The 22,322-nt window shown below is 35.2% G+C and overlaps 1 protein-coding gene across 1 annotated transcript; it reads right to left on the bottom strand.

Annotated features, from left to right (window-relative positions):
- Nucleotides 1-568: 568 nt before the first annotated feature.
- Nucleotides 569-15,473, bottom strand: lin28ab (lin-28 homolog Ab). Its single transcript, XM_082185672.1, has 4 exons — nt 15,382-15,473; nt 12,713-12,888; nt 4,515-4,693; nt 569-1,228 (listed from the first exon to the last, which is right to left on the bottom strand). The coding sequence occupies exons 1-4, from the start codon at nt 15,413-15,415 to the stop codon at nt 1,009-1,011; spliced, it is 609 nt and encodes a 202-aa protein (XP_082041798.1). The 5' UTR covers nt 15,416-15,473; the 3' UTR covers nt 569-1,008.
- Nucleotides 15,474-22,322: the final 6,849 nt, after the last annotated feature.

Below are 22,322 nucleotides of genomic sequence, written 5' to 3'. Positions count from 1 at the left end.
TATTTCCACTCGTGATACAAAGAGACGGATGTATGATCTGCACAAACGCAAGCTTTTAACATTCATTTGGCCTGTGGATTAGAACAATCACAAAGAGTGTCAGACAACATCAGCAAGCAAAAAAAAAAAAAAAAAGGAAATTCAGTATGATTTCTCAAATGTAGTGGTGGATGACAAAGCTAATTTTGTCATCAGAAAGCAAGTGATGATTTGTACTTGAGCACAAAGACAGATATGCATAATATCCAGGCTTATTGCAATTTGTCAACATGATGTGTTTTGATTGTTTCAGTACAAATCTAAGACACTTTGCTAGCTAAGGCAGAAAATGAAAATCTTTCTCTCTAACAGTCTTTCTTCTTACTTTTAGGGCAGATCTCACAAAACCTGTCAAGTACATTAGTTCTGTACTACATTCAAAATTGTACCCAATAATCAAAAAAATGGGATTATCATTTAAGCAAAACATAATTTAAGAATTTTTTTTTATTTTTTTATTTTTTATGTGACAATCAACTTGCATTACTTAAAAATATGAAAAATAAAATACAATTGCAGTATATAAATATGGATTAACTCTAGATAATATTTAGAAAAGGACAAGGAAACATGATTTATAAAATTCCAAATAAGTGTCATGACTTGGACATGTTTTTGTGAGATTTGCCCTCTGAATACATTCATATCATCATCATCCTCCATCTAAAATATCTGGAATTCATCCCAAATCAATTCTGTGAATAGACAGAAGGACCTTGCAAAGCTGAGCTACAGATATTTTTTACGAACATAATGGCTAACATATAAAGATGGATAGGATGGTAATCGTATTTCTTAGTATAACTTTCTATATTCATTTAATCTGGTTTTTAATTTCCTGACTAAAAGTACAAAAGTAAGAGGGGACATTCATTTCTGCTGTTTGAAAAAGAAAAACCTGAGTTAGTTCCAAAAGCAGCTTGACATTTTTTGATTGGTGCTTGTGTTTCCATGACAACCTTCCCCCAACTAATCAGAGCTCTCGGGAGGCAAGGGGGTGTGGCTCATGTCATCATCTTCTCCTGTTGAGGTTGTTGATTTTCCCTGAGATCCTGGTGACAACTGTTGTGCTTTGATTGGACAGTTGGCCACCATGTGGGAGATGCTTTGGCAAAAATGGCACTTTTTAGGCTGAGGTGGTAGTTGGCATTCTTTGGCATGATGATTTGGCCCTCCACAGTTGAAGCATCTGTAAATGGTGCGGGAAAACAAAGGTGTTATTTGCATGAAAGACCACTAGAGGGCAGTCAAATGTTTGAAATCAAGGGTCACTTTGAAAGAATGATCAATCCAGGGTAGGAAATATATGAGAGAGCCAATTAGCATTTAGCATGTGAAGTGTTTATGATTATGAGGCACACATCTTGTTACTTAACGGAACGGAACTGCAATATGACTAGTATGCACAACTTTCTTAAAGTTCAAGATGTTAGTATGCGAGATGTTTTACATGGCATTATTATCCTGTCTTATTTAGATAATGATGTAAAAGGAGAATGACAATGTTTTGTGTACAGCACCATAGAATCCAAGACTGACTTATTAATCCTTATGTTCAGCAGAAATGACAAAAAAAAAAAGAAAAAGAAAAAGTGAACAGTAAAGATGAATGGGGATGGACACAACTGAGCTCCAAAAAGGATTATGACTATCTTCTTATTCTACTTATGATTATTCTTCTTATGATTGATGATGATGATGACTAATAATATTAATAATAATAATAAAAATAAACAACTTTAGTATAACTTGTTCACGATTTTCTTAAATATATAAATACATTCGAGTTTAGTATGACAGCTTACTCACGTCTTATTTACAAGTGACTTAATGATTTGAAGAATGAATTGAAATGAAGTGACAAACAAACAAATAAATAAATATGAGTTTAATATGTTAACTTATTTACGAGTCACTTAAGAAATAAATAGAAGAATACATTTGAGGATACAGTTTAGTATGATAACTTATTCACAACCTATTTACGACTCACTTAAACAAACAAACAAAACAAATAAATAAATAAATATAAGTTAAATATGATAACATATGATGAGTCACTTAATAAATAAATAAAAAGAGTAAATTTGAGTTCAGTATTATATGGTTTACTTAAAATATAAAAGTAAATAAGTACTAAGAGTTTAGTATGATACCTTATTCACAACCTATTTTCAATTCACATTAAAAAAAGTTTAGTATGATGACTTATTCAATTATTTAGGAGTCGTTTAATAAAAATAAAAAAATACATTTGAGTTCAATATTAAATGGTTTACTAAAAATATAAAAGTACATAAAAATAAATTTGAGTTTAGTATGATAACTTATTCACAACTTATTTACGAGTCGTTTAATAAAAAAATATATACATTTGAGTTCAATATTATATGGTTTACTAAAAAATATAAAAGTAAATAAAAATAAATTTGAGTTTAGTATGATAACTTATTCACAACTTATTTACTATTCACATAAATAAATAAAAATGAATTAAATTGATTTGAGTTTAGTATGACTTATTCACAACTCATTAACTCTCCAGATAAATAAATAAACACATTTGAAGTAAGTACGATAACTTATTCACAGTTCACATAAAATATTAACAAATACACAAATAAACAATCAAATAAAAGTTTACATGATTGGCGCTATATTCCAAGTCATCTGAAGCTGTACAGAGCTGTATTAGTGGAGTTTACAATAACTTTTTATGTATATATATTTTTTATAATATTTTAAATATAATGAATAAATAATGATTTGTTCACATGATTTGTGCTACATTCCAAGTCTTCTAAAGCAAAGTGGAGTTTAGCACGATACTCCAGTGTCACCTAAAAATATAACCATTTCCATTTTTGGTTTGGCTTTTCATTTAAATGAAAACTTCCTGTGCATTTAAGTCCATCAGTCTCCCTGCAGCAGAACTGAGGGGGGGAGGTATTGATCGGCCAGAGGAAGGTGGTGTGCTTCGGAGGAGGTTGGGCATCTCTTTGGCTCTTTGTTTCAATATGCAGCATGACCTTTGCACTTTGATCCCTGCTCTCTCCTGCCCACCCCCACCCGGTTCACATACATCACACCTCAGGGTTGCCATGGCAGCATTCACCTCTGACCTTTCTCAGGCACCTACATCTGTTATTAATTAAAAGGGCAGGATCTGATCCTCCATCAGGAGCAACAGACAGAGAGAAAGATGGAGTAGCAATGATAAGCAGCAGGAGAAAGTACATTTTACTAAATGGGAAATTGTCATGTTGAATTTGCTCTCGTAGAAATGACAGGACTGTCACTACAGCAACAATGCACTGCTGCGTAACTGAGCTTATGACACTGTCATTCATGCGCTATTGTCAAAACTGCAATCGCTTTGATGGGTTCAGATCCACACTCAACCCACCACTGTGATTAGATACAGCTGAGGATTGTGGGAGGTGCTTATCAATAACCTGCAGTTGTGCTGTGGGGGGTGGGTGACTGTGTGCCTAAATTCTGAGCTATGAGATTTTAAACAACCTATTGATTCAGCAGGTCAAGTCACCAATGCACAGGGTGTTGGAAGGAAATGCTCTTCGAGATACTGTGTCAGTGCAATTCAAAAGCAACATCCTGAACATATACATATATATATATATATATATATATATATATATATATATATATATATATATATATATATATATATATATATGTGTGTGTGTGTATAAAACATATATATGTGTATGTAGGTGGGGTAAGGGTGAGGGTAGTTTAGTACAATATTTAGACAAATCTGAAAAAAAGCAGAACCAACATCCTAACAGGTGAAAGAACATGACATGGGATTTTGCCCCAAAATGTCAAGAAATAGGTACAAAATAAAATAAACAAATATATATATATATATTATTTTTTATTTAAAAAAAAAAAAAAAAAAAATTTATTACCCATTTCTTGGCATTTTGGGGCAAAATGCCGTGCCATGGTCATGTTCTTTCACCTGTTAGGATGTTGGTTCTGCTTTTTTCAAGCAGAAAATAAGCTTAAATAAGTAATAAAAAAATTTTATTACAAAATAAAATAAACAAATATAATATAATATAATATAATATAATATATATATACACAGTAGTATTTGTTTATTTTGTAATACATTTTTTTATTATTTATTTTATTTTGTACCTATTTCTTGGCATCTCATATATATATATATATATATAATATAAAAAAAAAATCTGGGGGTACACACATCATGGGTAATATAGCCTACACACACACACACACTTTACCCATTGATTTTGTGAAATATTACATTCTATATTTGAGAGTTTAACCTTGGCATTGACCGTACCTAGGAGAAGGACTGGTAAAAGCATGAATGTGAAAAGACTCAATTCTCAGATTGAAGAATTCTGTATTCATGTACTTCATGAAGCATTCATCACATAGTGTAAGTGAAAATGTTGTAGAACAGAACAGACAGCACTAACCGATCTCCTTTTGAACGGCGTTTTTGGGCACCCTTGGGTTTTTTCTCGCTGCCTACGCATTGTGCCCCGTCTGGCCCCGTCACCCACAAGGACTCCAGACCCTTAGATGATCTTTTGAAGGTGAACTCCACAGCTTCCCCTTCCTTCAGACTGCGGAAGCCCTCCATATGAAGCTTGCTCTGCAGAGATATAATAGAAACACTGCTTTAGATGCTTGGATCATATGTATATTATGAAACTGCTGATTTATCTTTTTTAAACAAATGCTTAATAAATAATAAATTAATATTTAATATTTATTATAAATTGAAATAGTTTTATTTAAAAAGGGTTGGTAATCATTTGTGTCTATTTATAAACATACATATAATTTATTTATTTACATGAATATTAGAGTTGGGTATCATTTGAATTTTCGCAATTTCGATTTCGATTCCAATTCTGATTCTGCTTATTGATTTCGATTCTTATCGATTCCCATATGGTTTTGATTCCAATATAAAAAAAAATATATAAAAAAAGTCAAATATTTAGATATCAAACATATTTATTCTGTCTTTTTGCAAAACATTCTGTTGCAGCTGAAAAATATGAACAACTGACGCCACCCACACTGCTGAAAGCTGCGTTTAGATGAATATATAAATATCTCCAGCACGCTTTCCTCTCAATAACAGAATACACAACAAAATTGAGAAAACAGCAAGCGTTTTTTTAATAAAGCATTAGAAAAGCATCTGATCATAGCAACATGGATATGTTTGCTCAAGCTCTGCAATTCGGCATTCTAGTAGTAACATCACATTTATTTATATAGCCCTTTATACAATATATTGTTTAAAATCAAGCAGCTTTACCCTATTAAGCATGATAAACAGTGAGTGTCTCATTTCATCAGAAGTAGCCTACAACTTCATTTTCTACAATAAAGCAGCTCTGCAGTGTGTTCATGTTTTCACTCGCGGATGTCTGACATCGGAGGAGTAAACAGGAGAAATGAACCGGAAAAGATTTCCACGTGAAAGAAGGTGGAGCCTCCTCACACACCTACCTATTATGTAATCGCCACGGACCAATGGTAGTACAAAGGTGTTCATCAGCCGTTTTTTTTTTTTCGGAAAGTTTGCTTTGTCTAGCTGTATTGAACTCCCAAAACGAACTCCAAACCAAGTTTATTTTGTACGAAATGACGTTACAGCAGTTTGTTCTTCGATTTCACTTGAATTATATCGGGGCCTTTATTAGGCTGCTGTCACTTTAAGACCTAATGCACCGATCCATTTTTTGTAACTGTTTACATTCACTTAAGACATAACCAACGAGGACGTTTTGACATCATTTTGTGTTTGTCCGTTCAAATTCAAGAAGACTTGTGGATGTGCCCAGCACAGAAAACAGCTTGAATGGTTTAAAACCACATTAAAATAAAGCAAACAGGAATCGAAAAGAGGAATATTTTTATTTTATTTTATAACAAATATCTGATTATCCGATTCCAGAATTGGAATACATTTTCGAGTCCCAAGCCTATATACACATTTTTATGATTACCAGCCCCTCCTCTTGCCAAATTATAATTTAATACAAATTTGATATAAAAATAAAATGATATACAAATATTCATGCAAATATGCAGTTTTTAAAGATATTTTTTTATGCCATGTAAGAAATTATATGTAATAAATTATTTTGAACTCTCAGGTCTCAATTGCTTGATTGCTTTGAAAAATGTAAACTATCACCCAGCTCTATCATGCTAAATGTAGTATATCACTTTGTTGTTGCATATTGCTTTTGTGTGCCATCCAGTTCGGGGCAATGAAAAAATATTATTTTGCATTTATCATTTTAATTTTGTTAAAAGCCTTTTTAACTTTTGGAAGTATAGTCATATAAAAAGTTGAAAATTAAACATGATAATTACTTCAGATTTTTCACACTGTATGTGGAAGATCAAGTCTGCTCTGTTGTATACTGCACATTTTAGCAAAATTCCCACTTTCAGCATGCCATCTCAACAAAATAAGTTTAACTAAGCCACACTGAATAGTCAATTCACTTCAGCATTAACCTTTCTCGCAAAGCTGTGCAATTCTGTAAGAACCAGTAAAAACCCAATCTTCCCTGCCCCCAACAATGTTGCTACTTGCTACATCCCCTTTCACTCTGGCAGCGACACAACAACCTCTTCATATAACACTCAGTTCAAAACGGCTTTTTCATCTGGTCTCACCACCAATTAACTTTGAAGATCTGTGTCCATCAATGGCTGCATCCAAAACTGAAGACTCAAACCAGCAGCCTACATGCAGAATATTGTAAGATATCATAGCTAGCGAAAGATACATCTCTGCTTTCAAAATTCAACCAGACAATAGCATCATAGGAGACTGGATGTTACTCAAACATCACATTTGCACCTTTATTGTTTCTCTAGAAAAAGCAATGAACGTGCGGCTATTGAAATGACTGGGATGGGCAGATGAGCTTTCCCAAAATAACGCCATCTGGTTAAATCTCACCCTGGCCATCAAGCTCTGGGTTTGCTATGGGAAAAGGTGGGGGAAGCTCGCATTCCTGAGATACTTGCTCTACAGATGCATGGAAATGGGGCTTGAGAAAGGATCTACCTTTAACAACAACCTTCTTGCTTGTACTCTTAACAAACAAAAACTTGGAGACCAAATATCGGACACGTTGGTGTATGTGTGAGATCATGGTATCAAGTTGATGTATGCATTGTGTTTAGAGAATAATTGGTCACACTTTATATTAGGTGTCTTTAACTACTATGTACTTACATAAAAAAAACAAGTAAAATGTATTGTGTTCATGTTGTATTGCAAAACACTTGCTGCTGTTGAGGTGGGACACGGGTAAGGTTAGGGACAGGTTTGGTGTTATAGGTATAGGTTTAAGGGTGGGTTAAGAGGTAGGGGAAAGGGTCAACAGTGTAATTACATATGTAATTAAATGCAGGTATTTTTTAAATAAATACATTTAATAAATAAAAGTACAATGTAAAAGTACACACTAAGTGCATTGTATCAAATAATTCATTTAAATGTTAGTACATAGTGTTAAATATACCTAATATAAAGTGGGACTGGAGTATTTACCTAAGTTGGTAGTGTTGGTTCTGTACCTTAAAATATGTCCTTATATTAAAATTGCTTATCTTCTCGCGAGGACATGCTTTAAGAGAATGTTTTTAGTGTTTTACCCATTAAACTCTTAATGGTCTGTAATAAATTCCACACATTCTCTCTAAGAGCAAAACACCAGGCTGCTCCTCTTGTTTATTTTGGCAACATTTTATTACAATAGTAGTTGTGTGTTTTGGGGCAGTTCGGAAATGAAATGTCCGGTGAGTGGCGCAACAAGGTTAATGTTCAATCGCATTTGTAAATAATGCACCACCTACACTAAACCCAACCAAAACCTAACCAATAGTGTTAACAAAAGAGAGATAAAAACGCATTTGCTAATGTAACCATGCCGTTTTAGCTTGATTCTACAAGTCTGAGCTCTTTTATCAAGTTGCATGACTTGTGTCTCAATGCTGAGCTACCGAGCAAGATTACTATGTCATAAAAGCCATACGTTGGAGCCCGTTATGTGATTGGTCTATACAAATCATACACTAAAAGCATTTTGAGATCACAACATAGTATTGGTATTACAACTCAACAGGATTTTTAAAATATAGCACTTTGTGTGAATCACTGTAGCCAATATGAGTGATTTTAGATTTAAGATATTCACCGTGGTTTCATTTTTGGACTGTTTGTCTTTATTTAAAAGATGGTATGAAGGAAAGTCGGACATGGAACATGGACACGCTGCAGACCGGACTTGAACCTGTGTCCCTGTGAGAAAGCTCAGACACGAATGACAAGAAACAGCATCTTTTTGGGACAGTTTGAGCTACAGGAATTCACCCAACTCTACCAGAACTAAATCACTTTTGTTCTGCAAAATATTTCAGCGCCAATCCTTGGAAGTAATGTAAAAGCACAGGCCTGCAAGTCAAATTGAGACAAAGGATATATGTGACCAAGGAACCAAGTGAAAATGAGTCTTTATTAATTGATAATCTGCCCCTTTAATCATAATTTGTGTGAAAAGGAATAAAAATGGTTGTCGTTGTTGTTGTTGTTTTTTATTGCAAATAGTGTTCATTTTAGCTGGAAACTGCGATGAAGTGTTTGTAGATGTGTTTTGGGAGTTTTGCAGGACATTATGAGGTAGAGGCACATTTTCTGTTGGGAGGAAAAAAGCTAGGCTGTTTAACTTCTTTAAAATGTAGTTTGTTAAAAGGCTGCCTATTTCAATGTAGCAATTCCCAATACTGCTAGCTACACCAGGTGAGACGTCCACAGTGGTCCACGCTTTGGCTTTCACATGATGTCAGTATTGGCTCTGACACTCTCTCACACAGGAGGGGGTCGCTGAAGAAGGAATCAGGCCCAACCCCCGCCAAAGCTTCCTGAAACCATCCACGGCTCTATCCTTTGACCTTCTCTACCACTCACCCTCCTCTTTTACTACAGAGGGTTTTTTTTGTCAATGAATTTAGCTAACAACCCCCTCCCCCAAAATACTCTCTCCCTGCCCCCCTTTTTCCAATCTCTTGGTCTCCATTCCCAACATTCTCTTTCAACTATTTTTCACCATTAATTATGAAATCTCTCTCCACTGACCCCTCTTTTTGGTCATCCTCGCACACAAACACCATTCATTCAGTGATTCAAAGATTTAAGGAAGGCAGGATTTCCTTCTGATGGTTTGACAATGACAGCCATTGTCTTTTTTTAACCTGGTAGGTCTCATGGCAGTTATTCTACTCTGAGCATTATCAATACATCCACAGAAAGAGATTATTAAAACCAAACCACCCAAAAATGTATGGAAATCTTTCTCCAAGCAAACAAGGTCAAATTCTCACTGCATTTGTTCTGAAGTGTTGGCCGCAGTTAACCTGCATTTCAATAGTGAATAAAGGGACAGTTGACCCCAAAATGAAAATTCTATCATTTTACTCATCCTCATGTTGTTCCAATCATATATGACTTTTTTCTTCCATAGAAAACAGATAGACGATTTTCTGGATCCATCTGACTTTCATTGTATAAACAAAAAGATTTAAAAGATTTTTAAAAAGTACAATTGTTTTCTGTGTTTTGAAGAAGAAAGGACATTTTACATGTACTGAATGACATGAGGATAATTATGACAGAATTTTTATTTTGGGAGAAATATTGCTTTAAGGAGTTGTGCTATGCATTCATTGATTTATCAGCCGATTCATTGGTGGCTATATATGAATATACAGAAGATATATCTGGCAATTTTTGTTTTAATAAGCAATAAGCGACAACTATGCCCATTTGGCTGGCGTCACTTTTTCGTCACTTTCAACCATGCTTCAATATCCGACGCACAAAGCACCCTTTAGCGTCCATATGAGACGCATAACCCTACCACATACCTAAACCTACCCATAACCGAAGCGTCACATATGGACGCTAAAGGGTGCTTTGTGCGTCAGATATTGAAGCATGGTTGAAAGTGACGAAAAAGTGACGATTTGGGGTGAGAATGTGTTGTTTATGAAGACTTACACAAAACCTTGATGTGAGGTTTACATAAACACACAAAAAAGGGGAAAACAGATTGTCTGATTTAATCATTAGGCTATTTATGATTTAAAATATTGATTTGCTTCCAATTAATGTAATTCTCTAAAATGTGCAGTTTGCTAGATTAAATTAGGCAAGTCGAATGTGAACCAATCAAGTACTCAAATAATTTTTTGATGTTGACACAACTGAAACTGTAGCATGTTTTACATGTACAAATTATGTGCGTGTTAATTGATTCATGTAGAACCGATGTACATGATAAAATCATGTAAATCCAACACACGTTTTTTTTTTTGTATATGATGTGAAAAACAGTCTTGAATGCTCCCTGCATTCAAATCACTTAAATAAATCAACATAACTTAATGCATTTACACTTTCAGGACATTTTTTAAAAGGCATAATTCACCCAAAATGTATTTATTCACACTAATTTTGTTCAAAATCTGTATGATTTTCGTTGATAATTTTATAAATGTCCCCACACAATGGAAGTTAATGGTAACCAAAACTGAAAGTCATACAAGTTTGGAATGACATGAGGGTGAGTAAATGATGACAATTATCAGTTTTTGTTTAAAAGTTATGGTTGTTCCCATCACAGTTTTACGTCCTAATGTGCAGTCCATCAACTTACAGGTGATGTATGCTAAGCCCTAACACCCTCTGTTTAGCCTCCCAGACAGCCAGTCTGGAGGTAACCGAAGACCTCTTACTTAGAGAGACAGAGAGATCACTTGACACTATGTGTAGGGCTGCTTGCCCGTAAGATGCTCTAATCTCTGGGTAATTTTACACAATGACCTCAAGTCATGAGGCAGCAGCTCATTTGGCTCGGGGCGATAGGTGATCCACTGTTTGCCGACTTGCTGGTTGTTCTGTGGCAATAGCTTGTTAAATTATTGCTGAGTGAGAAGGTAAGTGTTCAGGACTGGAGACAGTAAACTCAACAGGATTTTTAAAATATAGCACTTTGTGTGAATCACTGTAGCCAATATGAGTGATTTTAGATCTAAGATATTCACCGTGGTTTCATTTTTGGGCTGTTTGTCTTTATTTAAAAGACGATATAAAGGAAAGTTGGACATGGAACATGGACATGCTGCAGACCGGACTTGAACCTGTGTCCCTGTGAGAAAGCTCAGACACGAATGACAAGAAACAGCATCTTTTTGGGACAGTTTGAGCTACAGGAATTCACCCAACTCTACCAGAACTAAATCACTTTTGTTTTGCAAAATATTTCAGCGCCAATCCTTGGAAGTAATGTAAAAGCACAGGCCTGCAAGTCAAATTGAGACAAAGGATATATGTGACCCTGGATCACAAAACCAGTCACATGTCGCACGGGTATATTTGTGGCAATAGCCAACAATACATTATATGGGTCAAAATTATCGATTTTTCTTTTATGCCAAAAATCATGAGGATATTAAGTAAAGATCATGTTCCATGAATATATTAGTAAATTTCCTACCGTAAATATATAAAACATTTATTTTTGTGAGTGAATGCAGCACAATTGCGAACATAAATTGACAACTTTAAAGGCAATTTTCTCAATGTTTCGATTTTTTTGCACGCTCAGATTCCAGATTTTCAATAGTTGTATCTCAGCCAAATATTGTCCTATCCTAACAAACCATACATTAATGGAAAGCTTATTTATTCAGCTTTCAGATGATATATATCTCAATTTAAAAAAAATGTACCCATGTGACTGGTTTTGTGGTCCAGGGTCACATAAACATTGTAAACAGAGAGGTTAGTGTCACTGGTAAAGTATGCACATATTTTATATTAAATTGCACTTATAAATATAGCATTGATTCGTTTCAATGGCTTAATAATTTGGCATATTTTAAAACCTGATTTAAAAAAAAAAAGAATAATACAATCAGATAGTGCTTTCGGACCCTTCCAATTCTCATAAAAAGCAATTACAATTACAATCATATCACAGTCTAAACCTCCAAACGCCACCAGAAATGTGAAAAATTCCCAAATGTCCAAATAAATTAAATCACTCAAAATAAAAACTACAACATCTTTATGTTAAAAAAAATAAAGGTCCCAATTAGAGCCAAAACAAGAGCTTTAAAGTCCTATGTCAAATAAAAGATGCCTTTTAAACTAATAACTTATTGTCCACTACACACAGAACATCCAGCAGAGACCATGCACGACTTAAATCACCACACAGCCAACTGAAGAACCCTATAAAGCGAAAAAAGGTTGCTGATAAAAAGAGGTTTCTTTGCTGAACGAACGAAGAACCTTTATTTTAAAGAATGCAGGTTTTGATAGCCTATCGAATATTTAGGCGTTAGTGTCCGTGCATCAACACCAAACACTAAATTAAAGCTTTATAAATGGTGCAAGCTAATTATAAATGTAGCCTACTATTACTGAACATATTTAGTTTAGGCTATTATAGTAACCAGAGTTTTTGTCGTTTAAACCATGAGAAAATAAAGCTATGATAAGGGACAGAGGAAGGCCTTAGGCTATCAGGTCCGGTCCATAAAAACGGCAGGATTTATTTGCTCTCACCTGATGGACGAACACATCCACGGGTGGGTCCAGACAGATGTCCTCACGATGGGTCATGGACAGGAAGCCGAAGCCCATCCGCACGTTAAACCATTTGCAGACCCCAGCGCCACGGAACGAGCCCGAGTCTTCCTCGGAGCTCGCGGCTTCCTCCTCCTCTGTCTTTGCACAGCCCCCTTCATAAAAGCACAAAAACAAGAATCTCAACTAACTTTACAAACACAAATATCTCGATATCGAAAGTGGACAAAAATAAATCAACAAAATAAATCAGTAGGCTAAGCTCTAACTTTGCTGTTTCGACATAGAGAATTCATGACGCTTGGCGTGAAAATGCCAGAAGAATGCCTAGGCTGCGTGCGAAACGTGAGTGAATGAAATGCGTCTCGAAATGGATTTGTCCTTGCGAATACATTTACTTTCTCTTTGTTCAGTACTTATTTTACACTATATAAACCAAAACAACGTTTGTAACTCAAATAAATATGTCATTTGTAATTAGAGTATAGAGTAGGCTATCAATAGCCAACTTCAACAGGTAACTTCAACAATTTTCTTAGATTATTTCTTTACACATTTTGTTAATAGCAATGAGAGTGAAAACGCAATAGTTCATTAAATTTCCCTCAAGAAATATATGCATTTATGTTTTAAATTACAATCATCACTAAATCTGGGAAATGCAAATTCCAAAATAGGGAATATTGTAGTCAGGCCATGAGAAACCTGAATAGGCCTATGGGTATATTTTTTCATATGTGTCACCAGTGATTTAGCAGTATGAACTCGTCACATAGACCTATTGTAAAAGATTCTCAAACGACATTATTTTTTGAATCAAAAATTAATATTTCATCAAGCTCCCTTAAAGTACTCTTTTTATCATTAAATTATAGGCTACACAAGGCTAAAATAGCTGAAAGTTGATTCATCAATGCGCGTTCTCGTGCACTCTCAGTAATCAATCATAAGCACAAATATGTACCCGCTCACCTGTGTAATATTGCTCATAAACCGAGCCCATTTCACCCATCTCGCCCATCAATCTCCAAATAAATCCCGTGTAGCTACTGAAAAAGCTTCAGACTTTCCTCCACATTGCAAAACTCCAACTCAAACTAAATAATACTACTTTACCGATGCCAGAAGAAACGAACAAACAAAAGATTTGGGGTATACATTTTAGCGGTAACGACGCGAAAATGTCAGGGCTTCTGGGAAGAGCCCTTTGTAAAGATCCCCAAATCTGAAAGACAATGCAGAAGATCCGTCCCACCCCCTCTTCTTTATTCCACTCTCTCTTCACTGACCCCCCACTGGAAGATCACCCACGACCTCACCTTCAGCCATGTCTCCAGGATGTCTTCAACCTCTTCTTGGTTCACACCACGGAAAAAGATCATAAAACAGTGGTCAGTGTTAATTCCTGAGTGAATCATATAGGACACGGGTCACTGTAGCATCTCCTCTATTAGGCTAGCCTCCCTCAGTTTTAGGTCAAGTCTACGTGAGCTCAACTTGAGCTGATGAATTGCACATTTCTGCAGCGGTAGGGTCCAAATTCGCCAATGAGCCAATCACAGATTGAGAACAAGTAAGCTTGGGGAATAGGAAGTGGCCTCCCCTCTTAAACCTATGAAATGACCCTCAACATGCTGACACACACATAGTGGATAGACATTGGGACAGCAATAAAAGCCTGACCACTTTCTTCATAAATAAAGTATTGATTTGTTGCATAAGACATTTGTTCTCACATCCATCTTAAAAAATTATGTGTTCTTCGAAAACATTATATTTTTTAATATTGTGTTAGCCTATTCTAATATTTAACAGGTCAATGTTACTTATGATAATTATCTCTACAAAACACAGTAGGTATATACTGTACTTTTTTCCTAGTTATTAATGTGTGTGTGGGGGGATCAGAACGTGAAATATTTTAAATGAAATAGCCTATAAATGAAAATAACATAAGACATTTGTGCGTCTTAATCAAAGACTGCATTTTTCCTTAAATAGGCCTTAAAGTGTATTTCGGAATGTTTCACAAATAATACACTTAATAAAGTGTATTTAATTTTTTTTTAAATCAATGCACACAAAATGCATAAGGCTACTTGCAGGGTTCTGTCTGTGTAACTTGTCACTTTTTTGTATTCAAATGGCAAAATATGAAATAAACTCATCAATTAATATGTCTCTGTAGCTAATGACGTTGACAGACTAAGTTGAAAGATGACAGAAGTTCTGGTCTGAGCTTCATGAAGCGCACATGTTCGCAGTGTCTTATTGTTCTCACACCTCAAGCAGAGATCACAAAAGAGAACAATGAGACACTGAGCCGTGTAAATGCTATTTAATTGATCACTGACGCCAGCGCGTAATGAATGTGAATTGCGTCAAGTGTTTCACACACACAGCAATTTACAGCTACATGCATCTGCATAATTCCTTCAAGCATGGAGGGAAATATATTTAATATCAAAAAGCATCACAGCATGACCGAATGACTAAATTACAAATTTATGCTCCATATATTTTCATACTGGAGATATCCATTTTATGCGTATTGCATACATTAGCTACACATTATGTCTGTTTCAACAGTATTTTAATTTATTCGTCAGGTATTTTAGAATGCTCTATGACTATCATACATTTCTCACCTGTGTGATTCAGATGCGGATTCGCCGGGGGCATCTTGATATGAAAATCTTTAAGTTTCTCTCTGTTGTTTAATCTAGTAATGTGGATTGGACACCAGCCTTGCGAAAACCTAAAAGCCTTCCAACTACCCCCTCCTCCTCCTCGAAGGCATTTTATAGGCTATAGGCCGAGCGTGTGTGAATGAATGAGGAGCAATGAGTCAGTCAGGGCTCCTGCTGTGGCTCTGCTCTGATGACTGTATTTGGATTGTCATGCGTCCCGTCACCCACAAACACAATTAAAGCCGCATCCACTTTCCAATTAAATATTCATGCAAGATTCTTGGATGGCGTTCATCTGCTTCCCAGACGCACTCTCAACAAGAGCACAGGTTGCTGACTCACGTCGAAGGAAACAGTGCAGCACCTGTTAGATGAGTTAGTCACGAAGCTTTACATAATGAAACATTCCGAACAGAACCAGTAGAACTCTTCATAATTGGCATATGACTCGGTGGATCACAAGTACGCATTCATTAAATGTCAATCAAACGTGCAGCTGGATCTCTGGCTCTGCTTGGATTGCTAATGGCCTTCAAGCGGACTACTTACTGCGCATTATTAAAAATAACGAAATATGGATAAAAAAAAGCAAAAAAGAATGCAGCATGTAAGCATATAAAACAGTCACATTAAATTTAAGGCACATTTTTCATGGTGTCTGGTTATCTCTTCTTCTTTTTTTTTTTTTTTCTTAATCAATTTGTGTGTATAAACGTTAAGGAAAAATACTGAAAACCACGAGGAAACATAAAAAAAGAAGAAGAGACAAACAAACATTGTTCGCACCGGAAATCAAAGCACATTGTATTGTATGTAATTCGATTGTGTTGGCAAAAGTCCTTGCAAAGATGAATGATGTCTCCAGATATGATATCTGGACACTGAATGAAACAAGAATAAACTTAGTAAGGTCATGTGATAAAATAATGTCACGCCTTATTAAAATATAATACAAATACAGTGATAGCCTATGACATATATGTTAGGATATTGTATGACAGAAAGACTCTCTTCTTATCAACTCTAAATTATAAATTATCTAAGTATATTTAAATGTATTAAATACAAGGCATACAAATACCCATACCATCTTCCTACTAATTTTAGGTTTAGGCTACTGTAAGTAGTTAAAGTAACCATGCTATATGAATATTGTTGCATTTTCCTAAAGGTAACATAACAACATCATGATAAAGCATCTAGCTGAATTCATGCTTCCCATAATGAGGACTAAAAGATTACTATGGAGATATCCTTAGTAACCAATGTCCTTGACTCAATCTATGAACCAGAGGGGTATCCTGGAGGTGACCCATGTCAAGCAGAGCGGACTGAGTACAATGGATCTGGCACGTGCTTGGAACACCCCTCTTTATCTCTCCTCAACACACAATGAAGGATGGATTCAGTACATTACATTTCTAGATGTTTATTTACATTACATGTTTTATTTAAAGATATTCTGCAATGTGTAGAAATGAATAATGATTATAATGACCTCTATAATGACCTTTTTTGGAACATTTGAGAAATTTAATAAGACTACACGCAATATATATATCGTTTAAAAACGATTCATTTGTCTAATGTTGCCACATTTGCAATTATATGCATGGAAAGCTTGAGAATCAGGGTCATATCCCAATGGGAAAGATGTCAGTTCAGTTCTTTCTCAACGACCTCAGGGAATCGGTGGATAATCAATACCTGGAAAGCAAGTGTGAAACCGTGGAACGGCCAGTAACATCTAGGATCTGATTTCAGTGATCTTCTCAGGCTGTGAGTCATGACAATGAAGAATGAGACTCGTCCTCTGACTCACCATCAGAAACTAGAGAACTGAAGCAATACAGGTCAAGGTTTTTTTTATTTTTTTTATTCCTGTATCTGTCATTTTCACCTCTTTCTTTTGCATTAGCAGAACAAGGTGAAAACATTTTGTTAGTGTGTGCAGACTAAATATTAGCAACGGGTGATACCGTTTCAGCACCATGGACAGCTCATTACGTCTCTCTGAAACTTACTGTAAGTTAAGAAATGTCTTGTGTATTAGTTATTTAAAATCTCTTAAGAACCAACCACCAGACTAGAGAAGACTGGGAATGTAGACATGTAATATATTTATCCACAACCTCACTTCTGATAAATTTTTTTTCCTTGTGTTGAATCGAGGATTCAACATGAGGATTCACTCAAGGATTGTGCTGTACTACTCTTAAGTCACTTTTGATAAAAGTTTCTGCTAAGTGAACCAATGAAAATGTTAATGCTTGAAGATTAGACATGCTGGTTCAACTATTTGAGAACATTGTGAAAAATCAGCAAGGATAAAATGCCAGGTTGGGTTACAAAAGGTTAAATTGAATCTTTAGGTAGGCTTTCAAAAGTGAAATAATAGTGAAATGAATTGTTTCCCCTTTCTTTGAACATCAATATGGGAAAATACTATATGGAATATGGATGAAACATGCCAGAGTCAGAGCGTTGGTCTTAGATAAGCACTGTAATCAGTAAATGAAAAATCAGCATTTCCTGGGGGAGTTAGGGTTACTGGTAAATCAAGAGTTAAATTCCAACACATATTACAAACATATCAGAGAAACTGGCGATGAGATTTATTCTAGCGCTTTAACATTGACATTCTATGTCTGTTGGGTTGTGTTGTGAGTTTTTGTTCCAGTTCAAATCACAGGTAACTGACTTGACTGCCCTCTGGTGGATGCAATGTGAAGATGATCAGCAAACACTAAAGACCAGATTAACTTTAGGTGACATCAAGGGTGCTTCTCAATACTCAAATGGATGTTTCCTCGTTTTCTCGCTCCTCCACCCTCCGGCCTGTGACCCAGAAACCGATTCAAGTTCTCAACATCTCAGTTCTCTAAGGCTGCGTTTAAAGGGGTGGTTGATTATGATTTCACTTTTTTAACTTTAATTAGTGTGTAATGTTGCTGTTCGAGCATAAACAACATCTGCAAAGTTACAACACTCAAAGTTCAAAGCAAAGGAAGAAATAGCTATTTAAGGACTACAACAAACGGCTAGTAGGGACTACATGACATTCCTCCAGGGTTTGTGACATCACCAACCCTAGAAATGACATAAACACCACCCCCAGAACATGATTTATATATTATCAAAACATAATATGCTAATCAATGACTAGAAGATAACTACACATAAGCCACAAATTCATCAACTAACCATTCAGAAATGTCCTGTTGCATTCTACATGTTGTTACTTCTTCTTGAGTCTCGTCTCCAATGTCTGAATCCGGTTTGAACATAAAAGGCATTGACATTTTCAGTGCATGACTGTGTGAGTGCAAGCTGTTGAAGCTCCGCCCCCTGTGCTGGGAGCAGCAGCTCATTTGCATTTAAAGGAACAGACAAAAAATGGTGCGTTTTTGCTCACCCTCAAAAAGTGACAATTTTAACATGCTATATAAAAATATCTGTGGGGTATTTTGAGCTAAAACTTCACATACACACTCTGGGGACATCAAAGAGTTATTTTACATCTTGTGGAAAGGGCATTATACCACCCCTTTAAGTCAAATTTTCTATGCCCTTCCCTCACATACTTCCCTCCATCACGTACACTCGGATGTAGCCTACATCATTGCTTGTTTGATTGTTTTTTAATAAAAACAAAACATTGTACAAGGGAGTACATAACCAAACATGTCATTAATAAATAAATGAGAGGCATGTATTTCACAGAAAAAAATAAAATAAAATTGTAGGCTCTTAAAAAGCTCTATAGTTTTATTTGCTTTTAACTTTTGGATATTGTTTCCAAATAGTCCTATAATTTAACATCAATTTCAAATAGTTAAAAAATGTCCTTCCATTTAATGAATAGGTTTTGTTTTCTTTGTTGTTTTTTTTACAGCTTCTCCTATCCATAAAGTAATAGGAGTGAACCATCTTTCTATATCTATAACCCAGTCACTTTTACACATACACTCGCAAACTTCCATTGCACTTCCCCTCGGGGAATAGATCCCCACCGCCATTTTGAAGAGTCAAGTGGATGAGGAATTTTTTTGGACAGATTCTCTAATATGGAGTTTCAGATCAGTGCTTCAACCGGGAGACTAGCGCTAAATTAATCCCCTAGCTTAGCGCCATCTACTGTTTTAGAAGAGGAAGTTGCTCAACTGCATTTGTGAGAAAATCGAGCGAGAGATCTCATAAAAAGCCACGTGTCTCACAATCATAACAGACAGATATGCATTTGTATGCTAGATTTGGTATTTGTACAAAGGTTACATGCAATTTGTAGGATGGTTTTTATTTATTTGTGAAATATTATCTAGGCTCATTTATTTATATTTGTAAAACACAATACATTGCATTTAGGCTCAGATTGACCTTTGTACTTGCACATTGCTTTCTGTTTGTTTGCAAGTCGAGTTTTCCTTTGCAAAGCAGATCGAGTTTGTTTGCGAGTCGAGTTCTCCTTCGCAAAGCAGATCGAGTTTGTTTGCGAGTCGAGTTTTCCTTTGCAAAGCAGATCGAGTTTGTTTGCGAGTCGAGTTCTCCTTTGCAAAGCAGATCGAGTTTGTTTGCAAAATGCTGGATTTGTTTGTTTAATTATGGCACAATATTAACTCCATACCTCGAACCCTCGATTTTGATGGAGGAAGCGAATCTAGTCAGGCAAGTTTTTTTTCCAATGCCACAAGAACAAGAGGTATTACATTTTCACAATATCACATTAACATTAGCTGCCAGGAGAGAAAAATAAATAAATAAAAATAAAATAAATGTTTTACATAAAATCCAGTGCTTTCAAAGCATTACATGTTTTCATTGCTTTTTTGTTTTTAGTTTGTTCCAAAATATGTACATATAATGTAAAGTCATTTATTAATGTGGAAAATTTGGTTTACCTTGAGTCCACTTCTTTTTATGTATATATGGTATTTTCCTAATAAAATAAATAACTGTATAATATGTTGTTCTTTACATTCCAAACTGTCATTCTGAGTATTAAAAAGCACATCAAAAACACAAATTTCCATCATACACTTCAGTTTTCTATTAATAAAGCTTTCTAAATCTTTCCAAAATAATCTTGAGTAACTACAGTGAAAAAACTGATGCAAAATTGTTTCTTTTTCCTAGAGCACACAAAATTCACAAGTATATGAAATATTAAGCTTAAATCTTTCCAAAACATGCTTAGCAGGATAAATTCTGTGAGGTATTTTGTAAGACACTTACTTAATTTTGTTATTGACACAAAACTTATTTGGCAATTTCCATGCTTTAACCCAAGAGATATCACCAAATAAAGACCAAAAGAATCTTGCTGCAGGAAAAGACACAGAACCAAGAGCATTCCTTATAATCTGATTGCTACATTTTTGTTTTAAAACATCAACATTATCAATGGAAATTTTTCCACAAAGATTGTCCATGTTGATTTCCTCTGAATCAGCGTTTTTTTAAGAGTAATATCACACTCTTTAATCGCGTCGAGAACAATAGCAAACTCTCTTGGTTTAACTGCTAATTTAAATTTTGGTAGAAATTCAGTAATCACCTTAGGAGGCATCTAATGATAAATATGTATACGGATCTAGATATACCTTCCGCCTTTGACAATAATATCCTCCAAATTATTGATATATTCCTCATTAACCACCAATTAAATTAATTTTTTGATTCCTCTGTTTTTCATTTTTACAAATTACTACAATATGTTAATTGGTGTTTAACTGGGATGGTCTCCATTTCTGTAGAGGAGCAATCTTTAAGGGGAAACAATACAGATTTAATCACAATTCATTTTAAGGCCTGATACAGCAGTGAATGCCTCAATACATCAATTATTTTTGGTACCTCGAATTTGTTTTTCCAAACAATTGCTGTGTCATCAGCAAACTGGCTAAGTTTAAATTCTAAACCTAAAGCTGTGATATTATACTGATTTCTTTTACATGCATTGCCAAAACCTGACTAACAAAAATAAAAAAGGAGAAAGGGGTCATCCTTGCATGCCACGATGAATATCAAACCTTTGAAGTATAACCAAGGTTGACGGAACTATTACATCCATTGTCCAATGTTTTAACTGCTTTCAAAAAATACATCTCCAAAACCTAACAATTTGGAACGTTTTGAAACTGAGGGAAAATCACCGTTTCTTTTTTCGAGGCCAAACATTTTTTTGTATTTTTTTCCCCCTTTTTCTAACCATTTAAGTCTAGATCGATTAAATGCTCCTTTTGCTTTATCCTCAGAGATATTATCTAGTTCAGTATGTAATACTTTTTTTCTTTTTTTATCAGTCAAGGCTTCTTTCCTCTTTTTATTCGAATTTAATATTTCCTCAATAATTGAAATTTCTTTCCTTTTTTAATTTTTTTGCTTCCAATTTTCCTTGGTTAAAGGATGCCGTTCTGATATCAAACCTCATTAATTACCTGTACTTTCCATACGTCTTTTCTAGCTGCAATTGTCCTACATTTTTCAATAATATGTTGGATTTTTTTCTTTAGACATTCATTTTAAAGCATATATCGGCGCAATGTATGATTTCAATCCGTGTTATTTGCTATAGTGGAACAATTTTTTTTTAGATACCTCACAACCGCGTATAAACTTCCGCTCGATATTTGAGTCTGAAGCGTTAGCACACTCCCGACCACTTGATGGCGACAACCACTTTGCCGTACAAGGAGGCTGTACGGAACTCGGTGTCTAGCACATAGAGCACAGTTACTCTGCTCACACTAGCCTTCTGAGAGATGGAGAACTGAGCAAAAAGACTACAACCAAATGTAAACAGCCTCCTTTTCCGTTTACGGTAGCGCAGTAATATCAACGAGCAATGAGTCCTCCAACAGAAATCAATGAGATTTTACAAAATGATAAATAAAACACGA

This window comes from Leuciscus leuciscus, assembly GCF_965113295.1.
Source record: "Leuciscus leuciscus genome assembly, chromosome: 12".
NCBI classification, from domain to species: Eukaryota; Metazoa; Chordata; class Actinopteri; order Cypriniformes; family Leuciscidae; genus Leuciscus; species Leuciscus leuciscus.
This window is presented reverse-complemented; position numbering and strand designations above follow the sequence as displayed.

Excerpts from the sequence above, each read along its gene's own strand:
- lin28ab (XM_082185672.1), bottom strand. The coding sequence starts at position 15,415 with ATGCCCCCGGCGAATCCGCATCTGAATCACACAG. Across the intron at positions 12,889-15,381 it reads TCCGCATCTGAATCACACAG|GGGGCTGTGCAAAGACAGAG; the intron begins GTGAGAAATGTA and ends GCTTTTATGAAG. Across the intron at positions 1,229-4,514 it reads CGCCGTTCAAAAGGAGATCG|ATGCTTCAACTGTGGAGGGC; the intron begins GTTAGTGCTGTC and ends CACCATTTACAG.